The sequence below is a fragment of the Candoia aspera genome, chromosome 6 (assembly GCF_035149785.1).
Source record: "Candoia aspera isolate rCanAsp1 chromosome 6, rCanAsp1.hap2, whole genome shotgun sequence".
NCBI lineage: Eukaryota > Metazoa > Chordata > Lepidosauria > Squamata > Boidae > Candoia > Candoia aspera.
The window spans coordinates 38868187-38891148 of record NC_086158.1 but is presented as its reverse complement, the minus strand read 5'-3'; the positions used below and the strand labels follow the sequence as shown (position 1 = coordinate 38891148).

The 22962-nt window shown below is 37.2% G+C and overlaps 1 protein-coding gene across 1 annotated transcript in view; it reads left to right on the top strand.

Moving 5' to 3' along the window:
- UBXN7 (UBX domain protein 7) overlaps positions 1-19937 on the top strand; it is a 43398-nt gene extending 23461 nt beyond the window's left edge. The window contains exons 5-11 of the mRNA XM_063306769.1: positions 476-588; positions 5793-5939; positions 6157-6247; positions 7474-7601; positions 8747-9137; positions 13513-13592; positions 15619-19937. Coding sequence (XP_063162839.1) covers positions 476-588; positions 5793-5939; positions 6157-6247; positions 7474-7601; positions 8747-9137; positions 13513-13592; positions 15619-15780 — 1112 coding nt within the window. The 3' untranslated portion in view covers positions 15781-19937. The remainder of the gene's footprint in view (positions 1-475; positions 589-5792; positions 5940-6156; positions 6248-7473; positions 7602-8746; positions 9138-13512; positions 13593-15618) is intronic.
- Positions 19938-22962: the final 3025 nt, after the last annotated feature.

The following is a 22962-nucleotide window of genomic DNA, read 5'->3' as shown; positions in this document are numbered from 1 at the left end:
GATATTATATGTATTAACACATTGCTTTGATACTAAAGGAGGGGAACAAAAAAGTCTTTGCCAGTAGGCCAAAAGCTGTAATTCTGCAATATTTAAATCATAAATTTAGGAACAGATTATCTATTACTGGACTATTGGATGATGATGATGGTGATGATGATGATGATGATGATGATGATGATTTTATACCACCTTTTTTATATATAGCTCAAGGTGGTGAACATACCTAATACTCCTTCCTTCTATTTTCCCCCCAACAATCATGGGCTGAGAGTGACTGACCCAAAGTCACCCAGCTGGCTTTCATGCCTAAAATGTATAAACGTGTAATGGCTATTACCAAAAGATATTTAGTAGAAAGTTGTTTTAAGCTAATCATGTTAGGAATGTACTTTGTAGTTGATGAAAGTAACTGAGCCTGCTCTTGTGAACATTTTGTCTTCCTCCTTTTTTTTTTTCTTTTGGGGCTGTACAGTTCGGCAGGAGCAAGAATTGAGAAATGGAGGAGCCATAGATAAGAAGCTCACCACCCTTGCAGATCTCTTCAGGCCTCCAATTGATTTGATGCACAAAGGAAGCTTTGAAACAGTAGGTCATTTTGATGCATTGAGTTTTAGATTGGCTTTGGTATAGCCATGCATGTGTATGTGTAAACTGTGTCATGATAATGTGTATAAACAATTCCAGCAATCTGCCTTTTTATTTCTTCAGTGTAAGATGTTGCTTCTAATTAATAAAATCATTTGAGGAAGTGGCTTCTTGATCATATTCATTAGTCCATTGCTGTGTTCATTTGTAGGAAGAATTATTATTCAATACCATATAATATGCCAGGTTGCGTTCTTTATTGAGAAAATTGAGGCGGTCTCTAGTATGCCATGACTGAGAAAGATTTTTGCTGGAAACCCTGGAGAAAAGTATGGCCAAAGTAAGGAGTAGTGGACTAGAATAGTCAATGATCAGTATAAAACAGAATATTGAATCTTTGATTGTTCAGTGTTAACTATTTGGTTAGTAAACTTGGAACTGCAGCTTTGGACTTAGCTAATTGAAGAAGATTAATAGTTTGCTAAATTACTAATAATATTTAAACTATTCTTTATATTTCTTGGTGTTAATATATACTAAATGAACCTATTGAAAAAAATTAAAAACTTCTGGAGTAGAGTTTGCAGAAAAGGTCATGACAGAAATATCTGATTCCCCATCCCCACCCCCTTGCAACAGTTTTCTTGTTGTAGCAATAAGGAAGTGGAAATAAATTTATTCAAAAGTAATACATTTTGTGCATCATTTATATGTGAAAATATATCAGGCTTATTTTTATATCTTTTCTATATTTCATTTGAAGTCACTTTCAAAGTTATTTCTCCTATCAAGATTGGACTGATTGTTTGTCCTAGACACAGTGTACTATTTGCCTGTAAGCATACCCTAAGTCCACAGTGGCGCTAGTTTCCTCCTCAGTGTTTTTCAGTGAAGTATTAGAAAAATCTCTCTCGCTACCTCTACGTTGCTTCTTTCTTTTCTAAGTAAATATCTGTGTATACTTTTATGTGTTTATTGGGCTCACAAATTTTCTATAACTAATTATATTGAGCTTTCTTTAATTTAAATGTTTCTGTTCTGCATTATCTCCACTATTAACATATTTTATCACCTTCTTAGTACCTTAAGGCAGAATTGTTTTTGTTCTTTGTTTTATATAATAAGATGGGGTTTGAATTCACATAAGCACAGAATTTTCAGTCTGTTTACTTCATGAGTTAAATTTTCGTAGAATGGAATTGACACTAAATTTAAACTGTTTTCTTTATTTTAAAATATGCAATCTCTAACGATTTTGTAACTTACCATTAAAAACGTTAGATATAGGAACTTACTGAAATGGACCTTCTTCTCCACATACACGCATACATGCATACCCATCACTTTGTTCCCTTTCAGATTAAGCAACTTTATGCAAAGTGCAGAAGAAAAGTAGCAAGTAGTAAACAAAATAGCAGGAGGTAAGCGAAAAGGGAAGGAATCTTTATACCAGCACCATTCATTATACCTCCTCATAACTTTCTAACGTTGCAAACTGTCCTAGCTTCCACCTCATCTGTACACAAATTAATACATTCCCTTTTCAGTCTTCTCTTTCCTCTCAAACCCTTCACTCTTCCTTCATTATTTGTTCTGCAAGTTGTCTGGAAAATAATATGTTATTGCGTACAAGAAGTTGTATTTTTACAGACATTCCCTTCTCCAACATAAAGCTTATCACACTAGACCATTATTATGTGGAGAGTTTTCTGTACGTTAAGAGTGCATGAACAGTTTGAGAAGCCATAAATTGTGGTTTAAGACCATAAAGATCCTGTGTTCTTTTAGAGTCCAGTCTGGTTTAAATATATGTCAGCAGTTACTGCAGTAGTGTTCGGCTTATTAAGCTTTCAATAATTTTTTCCAGGGCAGTAGGGAACAGATTTCAAGCTTGGTCAGTATAAATCTGTTCATCATTGTTATCCTACATACAATTAAAAATTTAATTTGTGTGAAAATGCAACCATGTAAGAGTTTATTAAAAAATACATTTATGGCACACAATTTGGTTTGTTTTAACCAGTGTGAAAAAGAAGAAGTAGAATCCTCATTTGCCTTCCAAGTTCAACTAAAATATTTGCATTAAGCTCTAAACTCCAGGTTGTATATTTAATGCAGCTGTCAGGCTTCTCCATGCAGCTGTCAGGATTTCAAGCAAGGCCTTGCTCTAAAGGCCTCCTCACTTTCATGCACAGAGGAAAATGAGGATCACTCCGTGCCTTCCCTTATGAGCAGGAAGAGAGGACTTATCATTTCCAACCTCAATCAGAACAAAGGAAAGATGTCTAATGGGCGATGGGGGCAGAGCTTTGAGGGAGAGGTTCCCACTCCCCAAAGTCCTACTGTATGATCAGATACCACCCATTCAGTGTTTTTGTGTGGCAGGCAGCAAATTCAACTTCTCATCCCTGTTATAAAGTTTTTATAGGAAAGAAAAACATGTTGAATAATCATGCTCTTATTCTCCCCGCACACACCTTTCCAGTTTTCTTGAGTTATAGACAAATGTGGAAATCTATACATTTTGCTCTCCAACAGAAATTTAGCTTGAATATGGAGGCTGAAATTCTACAATTACTTTAGCATTATTGATATTTATTCATTACTGCTATTTATTAGTCCTTCTGTTTCTTCTAAAAAGTATTATTTTCATTTGACAGATTTACACTTAGCTTTATGTATATAGTAAAGCCAGACAAGTGGAAATATATAAATAATACTGCAGTGCAGGAAAGAAAGGTAGATATAAAAGTCATTTGTTTCATTTAGTTTCCATGCAGCAAAAAATAGGACAATGCAGTTGCTGCACAGTCCCAGAAAAAGGCAGGGCTGCTTTAAGAATTGCAACTGAGCATTGTTTGTTCCCCTGCACATTCTGAAGCATCTTCCCTGAATTATTTCCAAAGTATGGCAGAGCCCTATAAAATGTGCACTGAGTTCTTTGAATGCTGCAGCTATCTTAGATAAACAGAACATTTTTCACTTCTTGTTTGTGTCATATTCCATAACTTAGTCTACTATAAATTTTATAGGCAAGATTAGTTATCCTGAATTCATATGTCAAATTCAAACATAAAAAAAGAATCAACCATCTTAACAATGTTAAGTATCCATAGTGAGGCAGTGCATTTACTAAATCAAGTAAGGTTTATAATTTTAAGACAAGTCATGAAATTAAAGATAATTTTTAGTCAATATCATGTACATTTCTGAGATTTGCTAGATTTTATTATGGTTGTGTTATAACAATGCATTTATCATACAGTTTACTAGTTAACTAATAGAGAAGATCAGACCTTTTAAGATTATGGTGTTGCTTTACTCCAGCAATTGGTCAGTTGATTAACATCCCAGATCAATATATTGTAATCCTGATGCAATTATCTATTGTGATGCAATTCTCTTAAAATATTTTCTCAGATGTTCAAGTAGTTTCTTGCATATTGGCATTTTAATTATCATAGCAAATTATTTATACCTGAAAAATATACATCTCCAATCCAGAACAAAATCACTGATATTTCCATTTTATAATTCAAGAAAAGAGTTTATTAACATATCTTTAAATGTAGAATGGTCATTTTTCCATCACCAAAAAAATAAAACAGATTAGGATACCAGTTTGCATATATAATAGCACATTGAAATAATTAATAAAATTAATTAACAGTAACTTTCACAATGGTTTTTATTTAATTTATACTATGTCTTGCCATCTGTAAATTCTATTTAAATGCTTAATTGGTTGTCAAAATACAAAAACAGATATAATGAGCCCCATTAAATAATTAAAATACTTTAAACAAAAGACTGTCAAACTAATAAATACTTGGTTTTTATCATCTCAACCTAAAAGATCAAGTATAAAACTGAAAACCCTACTTTCAAAATCCCAGACTTTTTTTTTGTGCACATTTTTTCTGTGAGTGAAAGAAAGGATCTCATTGGTACTTGGGTCTTGCAAAAGTATTACAGAATATAATTATAAAATAAAGTTTGAACTGGGAGTGTACATACAATTTATACATATTTACTTGTAAATTTTTCAAAAACAAAATAATATATAAGATTATTATACGATTATATAGATTTCATCTTTCAATCAAAGTGGCTATTCAAATTATCTTTTCTTCCAGTAATAAATCAACCTATGTATATCTATTTGGCACTGAAACGTCTCCACTAGAATATTGTTTTAGTGGTTGACCTGAGAAAGCTGTTTTGTTGTAAAATACTGGTACAAGCTGTGTTCTATATTGCGTTATTTCAATATAGGTGAGTGCTTCTATGTCCATTGTGTTGCTCATTCAGTGGCCAATGGATCAGATATTTCACTTTTAAAAAGTGAAATCTCATTTTCCAATATGCAAAGTCAACAGGGTTACTCATGAATCTGTGTTTCCTTTCATAAATAAACTCATGAGTAAATTTCCTTTAAGGAAATCCCACACACTTTTCTCCTAGTTATTTAGCAAATATGAGCATTCCAATTTTTGATATAGCACTCTTTTTTTCAACAGGTATGACAATTCAGCGATCAGAATTACATTCTTGATCAAACTCCTACATTAACTTGCAACCAACCAATCAGGCAATGCCAGCTTTGAGACTCAAACCAGTAAGATCTCTTCCTGCAACTTCAAACCCTGCCACCTCCCCCACTTGCAATCTGGTCAACAAAAAGTTCACCAATAATACCAAAATATAACATATATGAATGAATGGTAAACTAGAGGAAATGAATAGTTGAACAACAAACTGCAAATCTATCAATAAGCTTAATCCTAATCTGCCAGTTTTGTCTGTTGAATCAGATAATTTGCTTTGTAATCAGATCAATGCAACTTATTCCATATTTTCTTCTAAATGTTTTATTCATTTATTTTTCTTTTTCAATCACTTTTGGAATTAAAGAAAGTTTATTTTCCTAACTCTCTTGTCTTTGGCATGTTAGCACTCACCAGTTTGAGATTACCAATATGTAATCTTGAATATGACAAGTTGACCTGCAGAGTCTTCTAACCCTGCACGCTGCTTGTCATGCTTGTTCACGTATTAAATTGTTGAGTCTTGATAGTACTTAACAAATACAAAGAGGTTTTTATAAAAGCCTGGAACAATAAATAGAAGCCATCATTGCTGGCATTGTTTCTTGCAAACTCTTCTTTTTTGGCTCATGTTCTTAATGTTCTTTTTGTCTTCAGGCCAAGGAGTGTGGTCAAATGCAGAACAAGTGGCTCATGATTAATATTCAGAATGTGCAGGATTTTGCCTGTCAGTGTCTCAATCGTGATGTTTGGAGCAACGATGCTGTAAAAAATATTATCCGGGAACACTTCATTTTTTGGCAGGTATAAAGGCATTTTTTTTTCTTGTTTAACTAAAAGATTAGAAACAGAGCCAATATTTGTTTGATATTTACTCTGTCCTTACCTATATTATGTTTTGTAGAACTACATTAATGAACTACATTGTGCTTCAGAATCAGATTTTGTTGACAAGTGCTAAGTCGCTTTAAGATTGAAATATTTAAAGCTTTTTAAAAGAACCTTCTTCTCTATTGTATAGGTATACCATGACAGCGAGGAAGGACAAAGATATATACAATTCTACAAATTGGGAGATTTCCCGTATGTGTCTATCCTGGACCCTAGGACAGGTAAGAAGAAGGAAAAATTGCTGAAGGCATATTAACTCTCTCATCAGTTTAACAAAGGAAGGTCTATAGTTTCCACGATTGCCTGTGAGATTCCCAGAACTTGCTAATTAGTCATACTGGGTTTCCTCCTGGACTCATGACACCTGCTTGAAGAGCAGGTGGCAGTCGTGGCCAGGAGGGCCTTTGCTCAACTTTGTGTTTCGTGCCAGTTATGCCCTTTCCTGGATTGAGAGGCCCTCCAGTCAGTCACTCATGCCCTAATCATCTCCCATATAGACTATTGCGATGTCTTCTACATGGGGCTGCCCTTGAAGGGTATCCGGAAGCTACAGCTGGTTCAGAATGCAGCCGCGCGGGCAGTCTTGGGTGGCCCAAGGACGGTGCATGTAACACCTTTGCAGTGAGAGCTGCATTGGGTGCCAGTTTGCTTCCGGGTCCAATTCAAGGTGTTGGTTATCATGTTTAAAGCCCTAGGGACCAGGATATCTGAGGGACCATCTTATCCCCATCACATCGACCCGTCCATGATAAAACGTTGATTGGTGGGGTTCAGGAAGCGGACCTTCTCTGCCGTGGCCCCTGCCCTTTGGAACACTCTTCCCCCAGAGGTGAGGCAAGGCCCCTGTCTCCTGGCCTTCTGGATGAAGTTAAAGACCTGGCTCTGCCATCTCGCTTGGGGTGGGAAGGGGGGTAGTCAATCCTGGGGGTGGCTAGTGCCTTAAAGTGGTCTACATGTATTTATAAGTCCAAATCGGAACTTTTAATTGCCATCTTGGATGCTATTTTATATTTTATACTTGTATTTATACGTTATGTAATATAGCTTGTTTTTATTGTATTTTTATCTTTTAGCTTTATTGTAAACTGCCCAGAGTCCCTCTTTTGGGGGAGATGGGCAGTGATGAAATTTGATAGATAAATAAATACTTCCGGTCTATATCAGATGAACCTGATCAGGTCCAATAGGTTTAGTGTTTACATTTAGTGTTAAATTTAGTGTTCACATTTGCTTTGTCCATGTTATTTTAAATTCATTTTAACATAGTTGGTTATTGTGATACTTAGGTTTAAAAAAAATAGTTATTTATTTCTTGTGACTTGTTCACAATGCTGCTTGCTTCTGCAGAATCATTAAGAATAATTAAGAATGTAAAGTAACATCTGTGGTGATATTGGTGATTTAAGATTTCAATGACTGAAGTACAATTTATTGCTATTTTTAACAGGGCAGAAACTAGTGGAATGGCATCAGTTAGATGTAACTTCTTTTTTGGACCAAGTGACTGGGTTCCTAGGTGAACATGGACAACTGGATGGACATTCCACCAGCCCTCCCCAGAAACGCACTCGCTCAGTAAGTATAATGACTACAACAGTATGTTTTTGATTCTTATAAGAAATTTTATTTTTATTTATTTATTTATCAAACTTTATCACCACCCATCTCCCTCCCAAGGAGGGACTCTGGGCGGTTTACAATAGAAACTAAATTAAAATCAAAAGCAGTTACAAATGCAATAAATACACTAGAAATAAAATGTGATGGAATCTAGATGACTGAGAGTTCTTAGTCCGTGAGTGTAATCAGCATAGAGAATCACTCTAGGGCGCTAGCCATCCCCAGGTGTAGCTATTCCCCCTCCCATTCCAAGTTTGCTGGCAAAACCAGGTCTTTAATCTTTTTCGAAAGTCCAGGAGCAAGTGGGCCTGTCTAACCTCTGGGGAAAGGATGTTCCAAAGGGCAGGAGCTACCACAGAGAAGACATGCTTCCGGGACCCCCCAGATGGAATTCTTTTACAGATGGGGTCCTTAACATGCCCTCCCGCATGACCAGGTGGGGTGGGTCAATGTAATAGGCATGAGATGGTCCCTCAGATATCCTGGTCCCATGCCATGTAGGGCTTTAAAGGTGATAACCAACACCTTGAATTGGACCCGGAAGCAAACTGGAACCCAGTGCAGCTCACGCAACCGAGGTGTTATATGCGCAAACCTTGGGGCACCCAAGATTGCCAGTGTGGCTGCACTCTGGACCAGTTGTAGCTTCCGGATATTCTTCAAGGGTAACCCCATGTAGAGTGCATTACAGTAGTCTATATGGGAGATAACCAGGGCACGAGTGACTGTTTGAAGGGCCTCTCGGTCTAGGAAAGGGCGTAACTGGCGCACAACACGAAGTTGCGCAAAAGTCCTTCTGGCCACGACTGCCACCTGCTCTTCGAGCAGGAGTCATGAATCCAAGAGAACCCCCAAGTTACGCACTGGGTCTGTCTGGGGCAGTGCAACTGAATATTTATTTATTATATTTATTTCATCCTAATGTTTCAGTATGTTAAAAAAATGCAATGAAAAAAGGATATATTATACATTACCTTAGTAACAAAACAGTTATTGAAAAAGAAGTATTTGGATCCTTTTGTTTCCCCTCTCACCTTTCTCAAAATATGTGTTTAAGGTAACTTTTCTCTTTTTGTGTGTGTTATGGTTGCATTGATTAGGAGAGTTTAATTGATGCAAGTGAAGATAGCCAGTTGGAAGCTGCAATCAGAGCATCATTGCAGGAAACACATTTTGACTCTGACCAAATCAAGCAGGAGAGCAGATCAGATGAAGAGTCTGAATCGGAGCTTTTCTCTGGAAGTGAGGAGTTTATTTCTGTTTGTGGTTCTGATGATGATGAGCCAGAAAATTCTGCCAAGTCTAGAAAATCCCCACACAAGGATTTGGGATGTAGGAAAGAGGAAGGCAGAAGACCTCAACCTGAACCAACATCAAGAACTGAACCTGAGATAATAATAAACCACAGAGGACTATCTTGCATTGATTCAGGGGTGCTAGAAGAAACTGGAGCTAAGCCAGATGGTTCACAGAAGGAACCGAATGTGAATGGTAAGTATGGTTCCTGAAACATTAGCCAACTTCAGAGCTTTAGAAATGTCTCATCTCGACACATTTACTGAAGAGTATTTATTTCTTTCCATTGCACTTAATAAATTGAATAATTTAAATTTATTTTAAACAGTAAAGAAGTAGAATGCTGGCTAAGCAGCTCATAATCTACATGAGGGATAGAAAATTTGTTGTCTTCCAGAAATTGGTAAACTTTAACATCCAGCATCCTTTCCATTGGCAACACTACTGGACCTGCTGGGAATTATAATTTCAATGATGAAAAGAGCAATACATCAAATTGCCCAATCAGTACATTATATATATCTTGATTAGTATAACAATCTGATAAAAGTGTTGTACATGCCAAAATGTATAATTCCATTTACAAATTCTATTTGTAATGGTCCCATGAATCACAATTCAATTGAAGGTCTTCCTTTATAGGGGATAGTATTTTTTTCATCTCCATAAGTTCACATAATTCTTTCTTTGTCAGGACAGTATTATAATACAAAAACACTTTTACAGCCATAATAGATTTTTCAACCATAAATACACTTATCAACCATAATATATTGCAGTATACATTGTGGTAATGATACCTGAAAAAGATCTGGAATAATACTTGATTGAAACTGAATAGAATCAGCGGTGTGATGTGGCTTCAAAAGAAGTAAATGCAGTTTTGAACTTATTAGCAGAAATATAATTTCCAAATCATGGGGAGTAATAATTCAACTTTATTTTTCATTGGTCAGAATAAAGTACTTTGTCCAGTTCAGGGCACCATACTTTAAGAAGTTTTCTGAGAAATTGGAATAGGCTCACAGAAGAACAAAAAAGATGACTAAGAAACTATGTCCTATGAAGAGAGATTGAAGAGGCCTGGCAATTTAGCTTTGAGAAAAGATGACTGACTGAGAATATCCTTCAAATATCTGAAAGAACATCACATAGATGGTCCAGTTCTACCTTATTCTAAAGTGCAGCATGTGGAAAAATGCATTTAAGTTACAGAAAGGCAATTGACAATGGACGAAGTTTCCAAGGAAGGTGGTGAAGTGCTGCTATTCACTGTTTCAGGACATGCTAGGCAACTCTCTGTCAGGAATGTTTTAATATAGATTCTTGAATGGGTAGGGGTTGGTTTTAATAGCCTGTTGTTGTTTATTCGTTCAGTCACTTCCGACTCTTCATGACTTCATGGACCAGCCCACACCAGAGCTCCCTGTCGGTCGTCGCCACCCCCAGCTCCCCCAGGGACGAGTCCGTCACCTCTAGAATATCATCTATCCCTCTTGCCCTTGGTTGGCCCCTCTTCCTTTTGCCTTCCACTTTCCCTAGCATCAGCATCTTCTCCAGGGTGTCCTGTCTTCTCATTATGTGGCCAAAGTATTTCAGTTTGGCCTTTAATATCATTCCCTCAAGTAGCAGTCTGGCTTTATTTCCTGGAGTATGGACTGGTTTGATCTTCTTGCAGTCCAAGGCACTCTCAGAATTTTCCTCCAACACCACAGTTCCAAAGCATCTATCTTCCTTCACTCAGCCTTCCTTATGGTCCAGCTCTTGCAGCCATATGTTACTACTGGGAATACCATTGCTTTAACTATGCGGATCGTTGTTGTCAGCGTGATGTCTCTGCTCTTGACTATTTTATTGAGATTTGTCATTGCTCTTCTCCCAAGGATTAAATGTCTTCCAATTTCCTGACTGCAGTCAGCATCTGCAGTAATCTTCGCACCTAGAAATACAAAGTCTGTCACTGCCTCTACGTTTTCTCCCTCTATTTGCCAGTTATCAATCAAGCTGGTTGCCATAATCTTGGTTTTTTTGAGGTTTAGCTGCAAGCCAGCTTTTGCACTTTCTTCTATCACCTTCATCATATGGCTCCTCAGTTCCTCTTTGCTTTCGGCCATCAAAGTGGTATCATCTGCATATCTGAGATTGTTAATGTTTCTTCCAGCGATTTTAACTCCAGCCTTGGATTCCTCAAGCCCAGCACGTTGCATGATGTGTTCTGCGTACAAGTTGAATAGTAGGGTGGGAGTATACAGCCCTGCCGTACTCCTTTCCCAATCTTAAACCAGTCCGTTGTTCCGTGGTCTGTTCTTCCCGTTGCTACTTGGTCGTTATACAGATTCCTCAGGAGGCATACAAGATGACTTGGTATCCCTATACCACTAAGAACTTGCCACAATTTGTTATGGTCCACTCAGTCAAAGGCTTTAGAATAGTCAATAAAACAGAAATAGATGTTTTTCTGAAACTCCCTGGCTTTTTCCGTTATCCAGCAGATATTGGCAATTTGGTCCCTAGTTCCTCTGCCTTTTCTAAACCCAGCTTGTACATCTGGCAATTCTCGCTCCATGAATTGCTGAAGTCTACCTTGCAGGATCTTGAGCATTACCTTACGGGCATGTGAAATGAGTGCCACTGTTCGATAGTTTGAACATCCTTTAGTGTTTCCCTTTTTTGGTGTGGGGATATAAGTTGATTTTTTCCAATCTGATGGCCATTCTTGTGTTTTCCAAATTTGCTGGCATATAGCATGCATTACCTTGACAGCATCATCTCACAAGATTTTGAACAGTTCAGCTGGGATACCGTCGTCTCCTGCTGCCTTATTATTAGCAATGCTTCTTAAGGCCCACTCAACCTCACTCTTCAGGATGTCTGGCTCTAGCTCATTGACCACACCATTAAAGCTATCCCCGATACTGTTATCCAGGTCTTCCGTATATTCTTGCCACCTTTTCTTGATCTCTTCTTCTTCTGTTAGGTCCTTGCCATCTTTGTTTTTGATCATGCCCATTTTTGCCTGGAATTTACCTCCAATGTTTCTAATTTTCTGGAAGAGGTCACTTGTTCTTCCTATTCTATTGTTTTCTTCCACTTCCACACGTTGCTTGTTTAAAAATAATTCCTTGTCTCTTCTGGCTAACCTCTGGAATTTTGCATTTAATTGGGCATATCTCCCCCTATTGCTGTTGCCGTTTGCTTTCCTTCTTTCTTGGGCTGGTACTAGTGTCTCAGCAGACAGCCATTTTGCCTTCTTGGTTTTCTCTTTCTTTGGGATGTATTTTGTTGCTGTCTCCTGAACAACATTGCGAACTTCTGTCCATAGTTCTTCCGGGACCCTATCTACTAAGTCCAGTCCCTTAAATCTATTCTTCACCTCCACTGCATATTCCTTAGGAGTATTAGTCAGCTCATATCTAGCTGATCTGTGGGTCTTCCCTAATCTCTTTAGTCTGATCCCAAATTGTGCAATAAGAAGTTTGTGATCTAATCTACAGTCAGCTCCAGGTCTTTAATAGCCTAGACCCTTCCAATTCTATGGGTGTAGAATTACTGAGAGATTAAGTTGTCCTCTTGCTGGTTCTTCTGGTATTTTTATCTGTCTTTAGTAAACATTCTGCCAAGGTATATACATTCATCTACTTGTAATTTTTCACCATTTGTGTGTAAATTACACTTCAGTCTTTTTAATTTTTAATCTCAGAGGATAATTTTATAAAGAAGGCTTAGTTAAAGCTCTAAAGCAGTAATTTGCTTAACTATATTCTGTATTTTTTTTCTGCCTCGGTGGCGCTGCGGGTTAAACCGCTGAGCTGCCGATCGGAAGGTCGGCGGTTCGAAACCGCGCAGCGGGGTGAGCTCCCGTTGCTAGTCCCAGCTCCTGCTCACCTAGCAGTTCGAAAACATGCAAATGTGAGTAGATCAATAGGTACCGCTTCGGCGGGAAGGTAATGGCGTTCCGTGTCGTCATGCTGGCCACATGACCCGGAAGTGTCTATGACAACGCCGGCTCCAAGGCTTAGAAACGGAGATGAGCACCGCCCCCTAGAGTCGGACACGACTGGACTTTACGTCAAGGGAAACCTTTACCTTTACCTTTATAGTCATAGCATGAGATCATTTAAACATTTATTGAAAATCTTAGTCTACTTAAATTCTATGACATCAGTAAATAAACCCAGAGTTTTCTGTATTTTGAGGCCTTTAATAATCCAGTATAAATGTCTGTATGAAGTCAATAAACAAAAATGCACAGTTATTGGAATTCTTTTGCTTCAAAGCCTCTATAACTTCTGCCATTTATTGGCACAAATATTTTTATCCTTTAATAAGCTGAAAAGTGTTTTCCAGTTGCTTATTTGTGATTTTCTTCATTAGACATTGAAAGATTAAGTCAGGTTTGAGCACTGACAACTAATCACCCTCATAAAATTAACATTTTGGAAATAATTTTTTTAGCTCATTTATTGTTTTCTACTTATCCTTATTATGTTGTGGTTATTTCATTATCAAAGTAATAAATGTAAAAACTAAATGCAGGAGTTATATTTAGCATTTAACTTTTTTTTATCAGGACCAAAAGCACAACTAATGCTAAGATATCCAGATGGGAAGCGGGAACAGATTTCATTGCCTGAACAAGCAAAGCTTCTGGTATGTAGAAATAATTAAAAACTCAAGATTGATACCATTTAGTATTTACTGTTTATCACCTTCATGTATATGTATTAAATATGTATGCTTTAGTTTATTAAGTTTTTCATCTAGGCTTCATAAAATACAAAACATAGTGACTAGCCACCAGGTATGATGGCATGCTGAGATGATTGCTCTTCTTCCAACCCATCTTTTCAGATAATTTTTGCCATTTTTTTTACTAATATTGGATAATTAGCAAGATTAGTAATAAGATACCTAAAAAAGGTAATTCCCCAAAAGGCAGAGGAATTAAGGCTTATATGGGTGATCCAAAAGCAACTGAAGCATCATCGCATTCCAGAAATAAAGAACTGGAGGAGGGTGTTCCAGTGGAGTGCACAAAAAGCAAGCACCATTTGGTATGAATCTCTGAAACTGACTCAATAGGAAATATAATTAAGCAACTCAAAAACAAGAACTAAAGATTGGGATAAGTCAGCTAACATGATCCAGTAGGACTTGGAAATATGTGGTTTTCTATTGCTTCTGTACAAGAGATGCAGTGGAAAGCAGTATATTGATGGCAGTTATCTCCAGTTATTCAAATATATGATAATTATTCTTCAAAATGTTGGAGAGGTTGCAATCAGAAGGAGACTTTTTTAGCTGTGGTGGACTTGGAAAAGATGCACCATTTTGAAAGAAAATATTTGAAGAAGTCACAATAATAACAAAAAGATTGTATTCCAGCATTGGGCTTAATACATATTTTTGAGGGAGTTAACTCTAAATTAAGCAAAAAGGAACTTCACTGTATTTTTATTCCTAGCTGCTAAATCAATAATTATTCAAAAATGGAAATTCTTAGGTAATTTATCATTAGACATTTGGCACACTTAAATATGTTCAATTGCTCTTCTTGATGAAGTCACTGATAAAGTTTGAATATAAAATTCCCAAAGGGATGAATAGCATTTTTATCAAATCTAGAAAGGTTATATATGTTAATACTGTAATATGTCAGCACCTGATCACTCGAGCATTCACACAATCACAGTCAGGAGACTGGGATTCCTTTAACTGTTTTAATGAAGCATAATGAATTGTACAGAATGCAAGCTATGAATAAAGATTTCCCGCTCAAACCTAACTTAAAATTACATTCCCTTAGTTAGTCCCCTTTCCCATGAAACCATGTCACTCCCCCTCCCATCCAGATGGTATTCCTGGCATATCTCAACCCCGTGTCCTTGATGTGCTCCATAGCCATAATAAACCACTTCACACTCCAACTTCACACACCCTCCCATCTGGCAACATGGGAGAAGGAAATGATGGGAGATGCTCCGATAAGAGTTTCTGTGAAACCTTTGATCGGGGGGATCTGACATAATAGCTCTAATTTTGCTGAATCTAGTGATATATGGGAACTATGACTGAATTTTGAGATATGCTGTGTTTGGATGTTACCTTGTATTCTTGTTTCTTATCTTACAGAATATTAAAAGTGAAAATAAAATAAAATTTAAACTTTAAGAAATGCAAAAAATAAGAACATAAGCAGTGCCCTACTAGCTCAAATCCTGGCCCATCTAATCTAGCAATCTGTTCTCACAGTGGCCAACCAACTGCACAAGGAAGAGGCAGTCACACTGCCAACGAGGCTCATAGCCATTGATTCCCAGGACTTCCATGAATTGGTCCAACCCTTTTCTGAAGCCAGCCAAGCTGATAGCCAGCACCACATCTTGTGGTAAAAAATATAATTACCTTCATGCATGGACTATTTTGCATCCCTATTCAGCAGCAAAATACCAGGGTGATTTTTGCTTTTGTAAAACCACAGTGCAAACAGGTGTACCAAGCTTCCCATTTTGGATTGCAAGTGTCCCACAGAATCCCTACATTAGCCCAAAACTTCAACCATGTCCCCTCACTCACTCACTCTCTCTGCTTCCAGTAACAAATACTGTATCGTTTTAATCCTCTATTACGTGTTGGTGTTCTGTGATAAAGATAGTGGCCTCTCCTTTTTCTGCAGGCTCTCATCAAACATGTACAGTCAAAAGGATACCCCAATGAACGTTTTGAACTCCTCACCAACTTTCCCCGGAGGAAACTTTCCCATCTGGACTATGACATCACATTACAGGAGGCTGGTCTTTGTCCACAAGAAACTGTATTTGTACAGGAAAGGAATTAGTTTCCTCCCATATCATCTTTGCCTACAGTACTAACTCACTACATATGCAGAATTGAAAGCAGGCAGCCATTTGCTGATTTCTCTTTCTTCCCATTCTTTATGCTATTCTTAACAAGCGAACGAAGTGAAATCAGCAGAAAAAGTTCATTCGGCATTAATGCTGGAAGAGGGCTTATGTGTTCAGTAGTTTGTTGCTGTTTCAGAATAAAGTTGCCTGTACATCCAGCATGCTGCAGACAGAGAATATCAAGAGCAAGAAATATTCTTCCTCCCCTGAGAAAAACAAATGTTTTCTTTAATATATTTATTTTTCAAAGGTCATGTGACCAGGCATTAAGGAATTCTTCAGACAACCATCTCAATATGTGCAGTCTGCATGGAAGAGATGCATCATTTCGTTTTCAGCATGTGTTTTTTTTTTCCTCCTGGGATCCCCACATGTTCTGAAATCAGAATGCTTCCTGTACTGCTGCTGGTTGCATGTAATAAATTGTCATGTATTTATTATGCACAGGCTTTTTAGGAAAGGAGCACAGGCCTAAATGACTATGTGAAGAGATTCTGTGTTTTGGTTACATGCGAAGAGAAAAACAAATGAAGTGCTGTTTCATTGCCCAAGTAGCCCTTCATAAGTCATAGCAAGTGTTGTTGGAGAAGGGGCATAGAATGTGGAACATTAAAGTGTCTATTTTAAATTGATTTGTATGTACTACTTTTGTTACGGAGGAGTGAGGTAATAAAAATAATAGATGTAGTCAGTAGTATAAAGTATCCTTGTGTAGCCTAGCTCTGCGGGGCTTTTTCCTTTTCACAATTAAAATTATAGAAAGGGAATTGATTTCTCTTTTTTTTCCCCCAAAATATTACCAGCAGTGAAACATTCACAGAATGAATGTGAAACTTATAAAACCTCTTCTGTCATAACTTAAAGCTGTTTTCATTCTCTATGCCACTTTTTGGAAGTCTCTCCCATTGACATTTAGTGAACGTGCATAGATGCTGGGCTCCAAGCAAGCATTTTTGTGTTTTTTCAGTAATTCTGAAATCTTTTTGATTAACAATTAAATATAGTTAATTAAGTTAATCAAATTTAATTAAGTAAAGTACAAACAAACATGGTTTTCCAACAATAAAAACTGTTTGAAAAACTCAAATTAAGAAACAGCTGCTTGCCATCATTTGTTCTAAATGGCCAAAAAATTATAGATGTGCTCCAGGTTTGAACAATGGTAGGTAAGGTTTGGATCATTTGAGTCTGGTAATATTTACATTGTATGGATTGTATTACCACTACATTTGGTTAATCCATGTATACGAGCTTGAGGATCAAAGATACTTACACTGCATTGTAGAATGAAAACATTTCCCTCCTTAGTTTTTTTTCCCCCCCCTTACAGATGCTAGCAACAAATGTAAGATAAATGTAGTGTGGATTAATAGGTGTTTTACACATACGCCACAATTGCTTTTATGTTCAAAACCATACAGCTAATATATTTCTAAATTAATGGAGACCCAGCAATATGCTCAGTAAGAAATCTAGCTTTAAACATGAAATGTTTTTGGAAATGGATGCCCACGAACATTTGATACATAGCTGAAAAAAAATACTAAAGGTTGATCTGTTAAAATTTATCTAGACATTTGTATCAAATATTGTCTCATTCTTGTTGCTCTAACTTTTTTTACCCATTTTATCCTTTATTTGTCCTTCAATCTTCTTGTGACCTTTCCTCCTGCCTTGCCTTTCAGAAATCTTTTAAAGTTCTTGGTCTGCTCTAGAAAGCTGCTCCTATCTGTATAGGACCTGTGTGATGCTTCATCCAAACCAACAATTTGTTTGCTCATACATTAATCATATGCTGAAAACTGGAAATGTTTGTGGAAGTTCCATGCCCTTGGATAGACCCAGGTGTCAGTGGCTTTGCTGCAAAAGTTCAGTACAAGCTCTACTGCATTTTCTGTCATTGCTATGTTTAAAGAAAACCTTGGAAAGTTTGCAGTATAGTTCTTGCTCTAATCAGATTGCAAAATAAAATTGTGAGAATAGAATTCATTAGCAGTTATAAGCTACTGGAAGAATGGCAGTGGTCATATCCATAAATCATTCAACTATTTTTTTTAAAATCTCTGAACTCAAGTATAATTACTTGCCTTGTCCAGTAGTTTATTCCAATTTAGTCCCCCCACCCCACCCCACCCCAGATCCATGTGGTACTACTTAGTAAAGTATATCAGTGCCTCATACTCAAGAAAATTTTCCCCGATGCTGAACTTGTAACGGTATTTATGCCAGTTGAGCTTTTCTGGAGAAGGATTTCCACAATTACTACTAAAAAGACACACTGTGATTACCGTCCCCTGCACCTAATCATAAGTAGAGAACATATGAATCACTCTATGTGTGTTTTACTCTTTTGTTTTATAACAGCGGCCAGTAGACAGGGCCTTTTCTCAGAATTCTTGCATCTAATGGTGGCATTGCTTTAATGGAAAGTGCTTCCACTGATGACATTTGGGGCAGTTGCTCTCAGAATCCCCTGAAGTTGCACTAGCAAAATTTGGTAGCATATGTCTGATAATTAGAGGTGGGATTTCACACTCACTGTTGTGCCTAAGACAAACATAAGGTAAGCTTATGTTATCTTATGTACAAGCTTAACACCATGAGAAAAAGCACCCCAGAAATCCCAGCCTGCCCACTTGTGCAATATGCTATTCTTGCCATTGCCTTGCCAACTGCAAGCTTTGGCCAGCCCACTCCCCCAAACGTGGACCCTGACTGCCCAAAGGTTGCCCAATGCAGATAATAGAGAACCTCCTAAGTAAAACAACCACACAAGATTTCTGACTTACTAATGCTGCCGAGTAGATCATGCTAGAGACTAGGTAAGCAGCAAAACTGTTTGTACAGGTCTGCCATTGTTCTTTCCCTTAAAAAAAAACTAAAAACTGGGAATGATATGTTTGGGGTGGAGCTGATCCAAACACAGAAACCAGGATAACTGCAAAAATGTTCTTGCTCTAAGACCTTTGGGCAATTTCTCTTAACTTTATCTTACACTCATCAGATCCCTTTATTGGTTTTTATTCTTATCCTTAAAAAAGTTTAGCAGCATACAGAAGGCCTTATGTACGGTTCTAAGGTACTTGGAGTAAGGGAGAACTGTAGAAAGTGCCTTCCAAGCTAAAAAGCAGCACATAAATCTTAATTAGGAACAAAATGACTATAATTGGATATTTTAAAAGTTATTGTTACTAGCCTTTTTACAGGTTTTTGTTTTAAAGCTTACTGTTAAGGAATATGGATGCAAATTATGTAAAATACATTGTGTATTCATGCCTAATTCTAGGTTGTCCTCTTATGCCTCTAGACCTAAACATCATCCCATGTTACATAATTTTCTCTATGCTGTTATTTCTAAAGAGACAATTGTAGCAAGATTGAACAGAACCCACTGGTATGCGGGGGCTCCAGGGTTTCAGTTCTGCTAAAGCTGGTGAGTCATCACCAAGAATTCTGGGGGGACCGTTGGAGAAGCAGCCCTCCCTGCCCCACAGCTGACTGACAACTCACTCCAGGCACTTGGCGTTTAGGGAGTGTGTGATGCAACCAGCTGATAAACAACAATGATGTTTGACATAATTGACAAGCCTAGCATCTAAAGAATCATTTTGAGATAACCTCTTCATTGTCACCATTTCACTTTTAAATATGTGACATTGCTGCTAGTGTAATATTGGAAGGTGAATTCAAAAGGAATTCTGGAGTCTTAAAGTTTGTGAATTTGGATGAGTTGAAATATTAATGTTACCAATATTTGACTTTGGAGGATATGATTTGGATATTGATATAATCAAAATTATGGTTTCCTTCAAAACACTAACTTTTTAAAGTTGGATTGTTAGATTTATATTCTTATAGCTTCAGCTATGTAAAACTGTTGTCTACACTTTTAATAGAAGCCATTTCTTTTGTAATTATGATATAATTTTAAGATGAGTGGGGGAAGAGATTTCACTTGCTGTAATGAGAACGATAAAACACAAGGCAACCTCTGATCTATATGTACAACTGCTGCATTTTTATAAATATGTGTAAATGTCCTTCCTAATGTAATATTTTGATCCTGAAAATAAATCAGACATTTTCACTAGTTCTTAGCCTCTTAGATATGACAGAGAGAGCGAGAGCGCTTTTGGAGGGGAGGGGGAGGTTTGGTGGAAGTAAAATTGTTAGTATCTTACTATGCATGTACCTGAGAGCTTCTGGTAAAAGATGTATATGATGTGATACATGGAGTCATTTCACCAAATATTGCAAATGGCAGTAGTCAGTCTGAGCAGCTAAGGGGAATCACTCAATATAATACTGGAGGATGCAGCTTAAGTGGTGTTTAATCCAGTTAAATTCTCGGGATATTATACAAAACCAAATAATAAAGCTCTTCTATATATTAGAGTAAGAAACAGTTGTGATTTCAGCACAGTTATTTTAAGTTTTTTTAACCAGCTGATACTGAATAAGTACATGATTAGTAAGTGCATAATGCCAAATAATTATTCTACTATGATTGCATTCAGCTGGTTACTTTTAGATATCAAAACTTAAAATCTACGTAGCATAAATGAAATACTATTTTTACTTCACAATTGTCTTCTCTTGCAGAATTGAGAAAAAGCTATTCTGAAAGCTGATGGTTCACCTTCTATAATTCTTGTTAGGGGTATATTTACTGATTAAAGCATCTGCCCTATTAACAGAAATTAGTAGTTTTAAAGTTTTTGTGTTTTTTTAAGGAGATGTAGGACAAGGGAGCACTTTCCATGAAGAGAAAATTACTCCTCCCCCCCCCACAAAATATAGCAATCATTTTTTACAAAGCAGCTATTTTCAATATGTTGAACATTGATATAATGTACTGAAGTGAGGTTTGTGTCTCTTTGTTCACACTAAGATTCAAACCAATGGGAAACACACAATGTAACTTAAGAGTTCCCTGTTAATCATCTGGTGCAGGTATGTTACTACAAAAGTAAAAATTGGGCTCAGGTTGAGAGGTAATTTCTCTTCATTGTGCCATACTTGTGTGTGAAAATGGAATATAAAAATTGAGCCTGTTATGTCTCATTAATCATGGTTTGAAAGTTAAAAGGTGCTTGATCAGATTTTTCTGTCATGTAAGCTTCAAATTTGCTAATGAGATTTGAATAGTCACCATGACGAATGCTAAAAATGTAAGCAGTACTGATTCAAATATTACAGTTGTAATTGCAGTTCTTGTGCAATACTTACAAGATTTATTCTATCAGCAGACAGTGTGAAGGAGAACAAAAACTAGTTACCACCCACTACTTTTCCAGGAACAACTCATTTATAAAATGTTCTGGTCATGAGAACCAGTCTGATTTAGTGGTTAAGGCTCCAGGCTAGAAACCAGGAGACTTGAGAGTTCTAGTCCTGCCTTAAGCATGAAAGCCGGCTGGGTGACTTTGGGCCAGTCACTCTCTGTCAGCCTCTGACATTAAGCTCAGGCGACAAGCCGGTAGGTCAGTTCCTGTCACAATCAACGGATCAACATTTGGTTGATCTGAAAAAAATTGGACCCTGCACATGCAGGAAAAATGCTAGGAAGAAAGGTATCTAGATATATGATATATGATACAAGATGTTGCTAATACTGTATATAGCTTCCAGAATTCCCAGCCACTGTGTCTGGAATTACGGTTGCTGAAATCCAACACATTTGAAAGTCATTGGATTGTGGAAGGCTGCATTAATCTGTCCACAATATCTCAGCTGTTATTGAAAGAATTTCCAAACTCTGTGAATCAAAGGTATTATTTACAGACTCTGAAAGAAGATATAATACTATAGAAGAATGTTACTCAAAACTTTTGCAAAGTAGATTTCTTTTGTTCCTAATTGGAGTAGAAAGGAATATTTTTATGAACTCTTTGTTGAATGTTAGTGGACCTACAGGTCAGGGAAAATAGAGTGGTTTGGAAGGCAGTTATGGCCTACTGCCTGCTAAGAGACCAAAAGCCAACTTGGACACCTCCAGGTGTGTGGGCTTCTAATACCAGAATTCTGAGCAATAGACAAACTGGCTGAGAATTTTGAGGACTAAAGTACACCCATCTGGAGAGTCTCCTGGTCACAGAACTATGTTGTAAGGAAATGTGAGCCCCCATGGCAGAAATAGCTTGTTTTTCTGGGCATTCATCTTCTCTGAACTAGAGAATGTCAGAAGCTCTCCAAGGTGCATTCCCTGCAAGTATATTAGGCAATGTTTTTGACATCACTACTGTATGTGACATTAAACCCCTTGTCACCCACATCCACTAATGCCTGTTGAAATGCTTGACAATTTATTAACCTCTTTGCTTTTTGGAGAGAGAGAGTAATTCTACACCCAAAATACAACCAAGATCTCTACAGTGGGATATATTTCTTTCTTTTCATAAGTAAAACATTAGGGGAAAAAAAACCCTACATTGATCAAAATATATTTGATCCACAAAATACCCAAAAAACATGACTTTGGAAGGCATGCTTGGGCCAGAGTAGAAGTCACACAATATTTAGTTTATTTACTCCCAGGTTAAGGTACAGAAAAATTCATCCTTTCGTCCTCACTCAAAATAAATTTGGGGTTTCCCTGCTTGGTTTGTTTTGTATCTACCATACTTCTGTTTGGTCTATGCAAGGTTGTCTGAATATTTTAAACATTTTGGTGGTGTCAAGTCCCACATAGCTGGCAAAATCAAAGAAGTAGGAATTACAGGTTTCAGGAAGCTAGGGTAGTCCTGGGTAAAAATAGAATCTTGAAAACTAAGAATAAATTCCCAGCCTTAGTTGTAGTAGTAGTAGTAGTAGTATAACTGTATTGATTAGTCAATTGACCATATCAAAAGCCTCAGTTGTAGTGAGCTGATTAAGGCAGAGTCTCTTTGAAACACTTGCTTCCCACATCACATGTGGACTGCATTGCCTCTTCTCAGAAAAAACAAATGCTTCATTGCCCACTTTCCCACAATCTCTTGCACTGGGTGGTTGGTCAAGCACTCAGCTGGGAATGTAAAGAGCTATAAAGGTCAAATTGCTCTGAGCCTTCAGCAGGTTGACAATGCTCCCCTGCACTGATTTGTCCTGCATGCATAGGAGGCAGCCTTTCACTG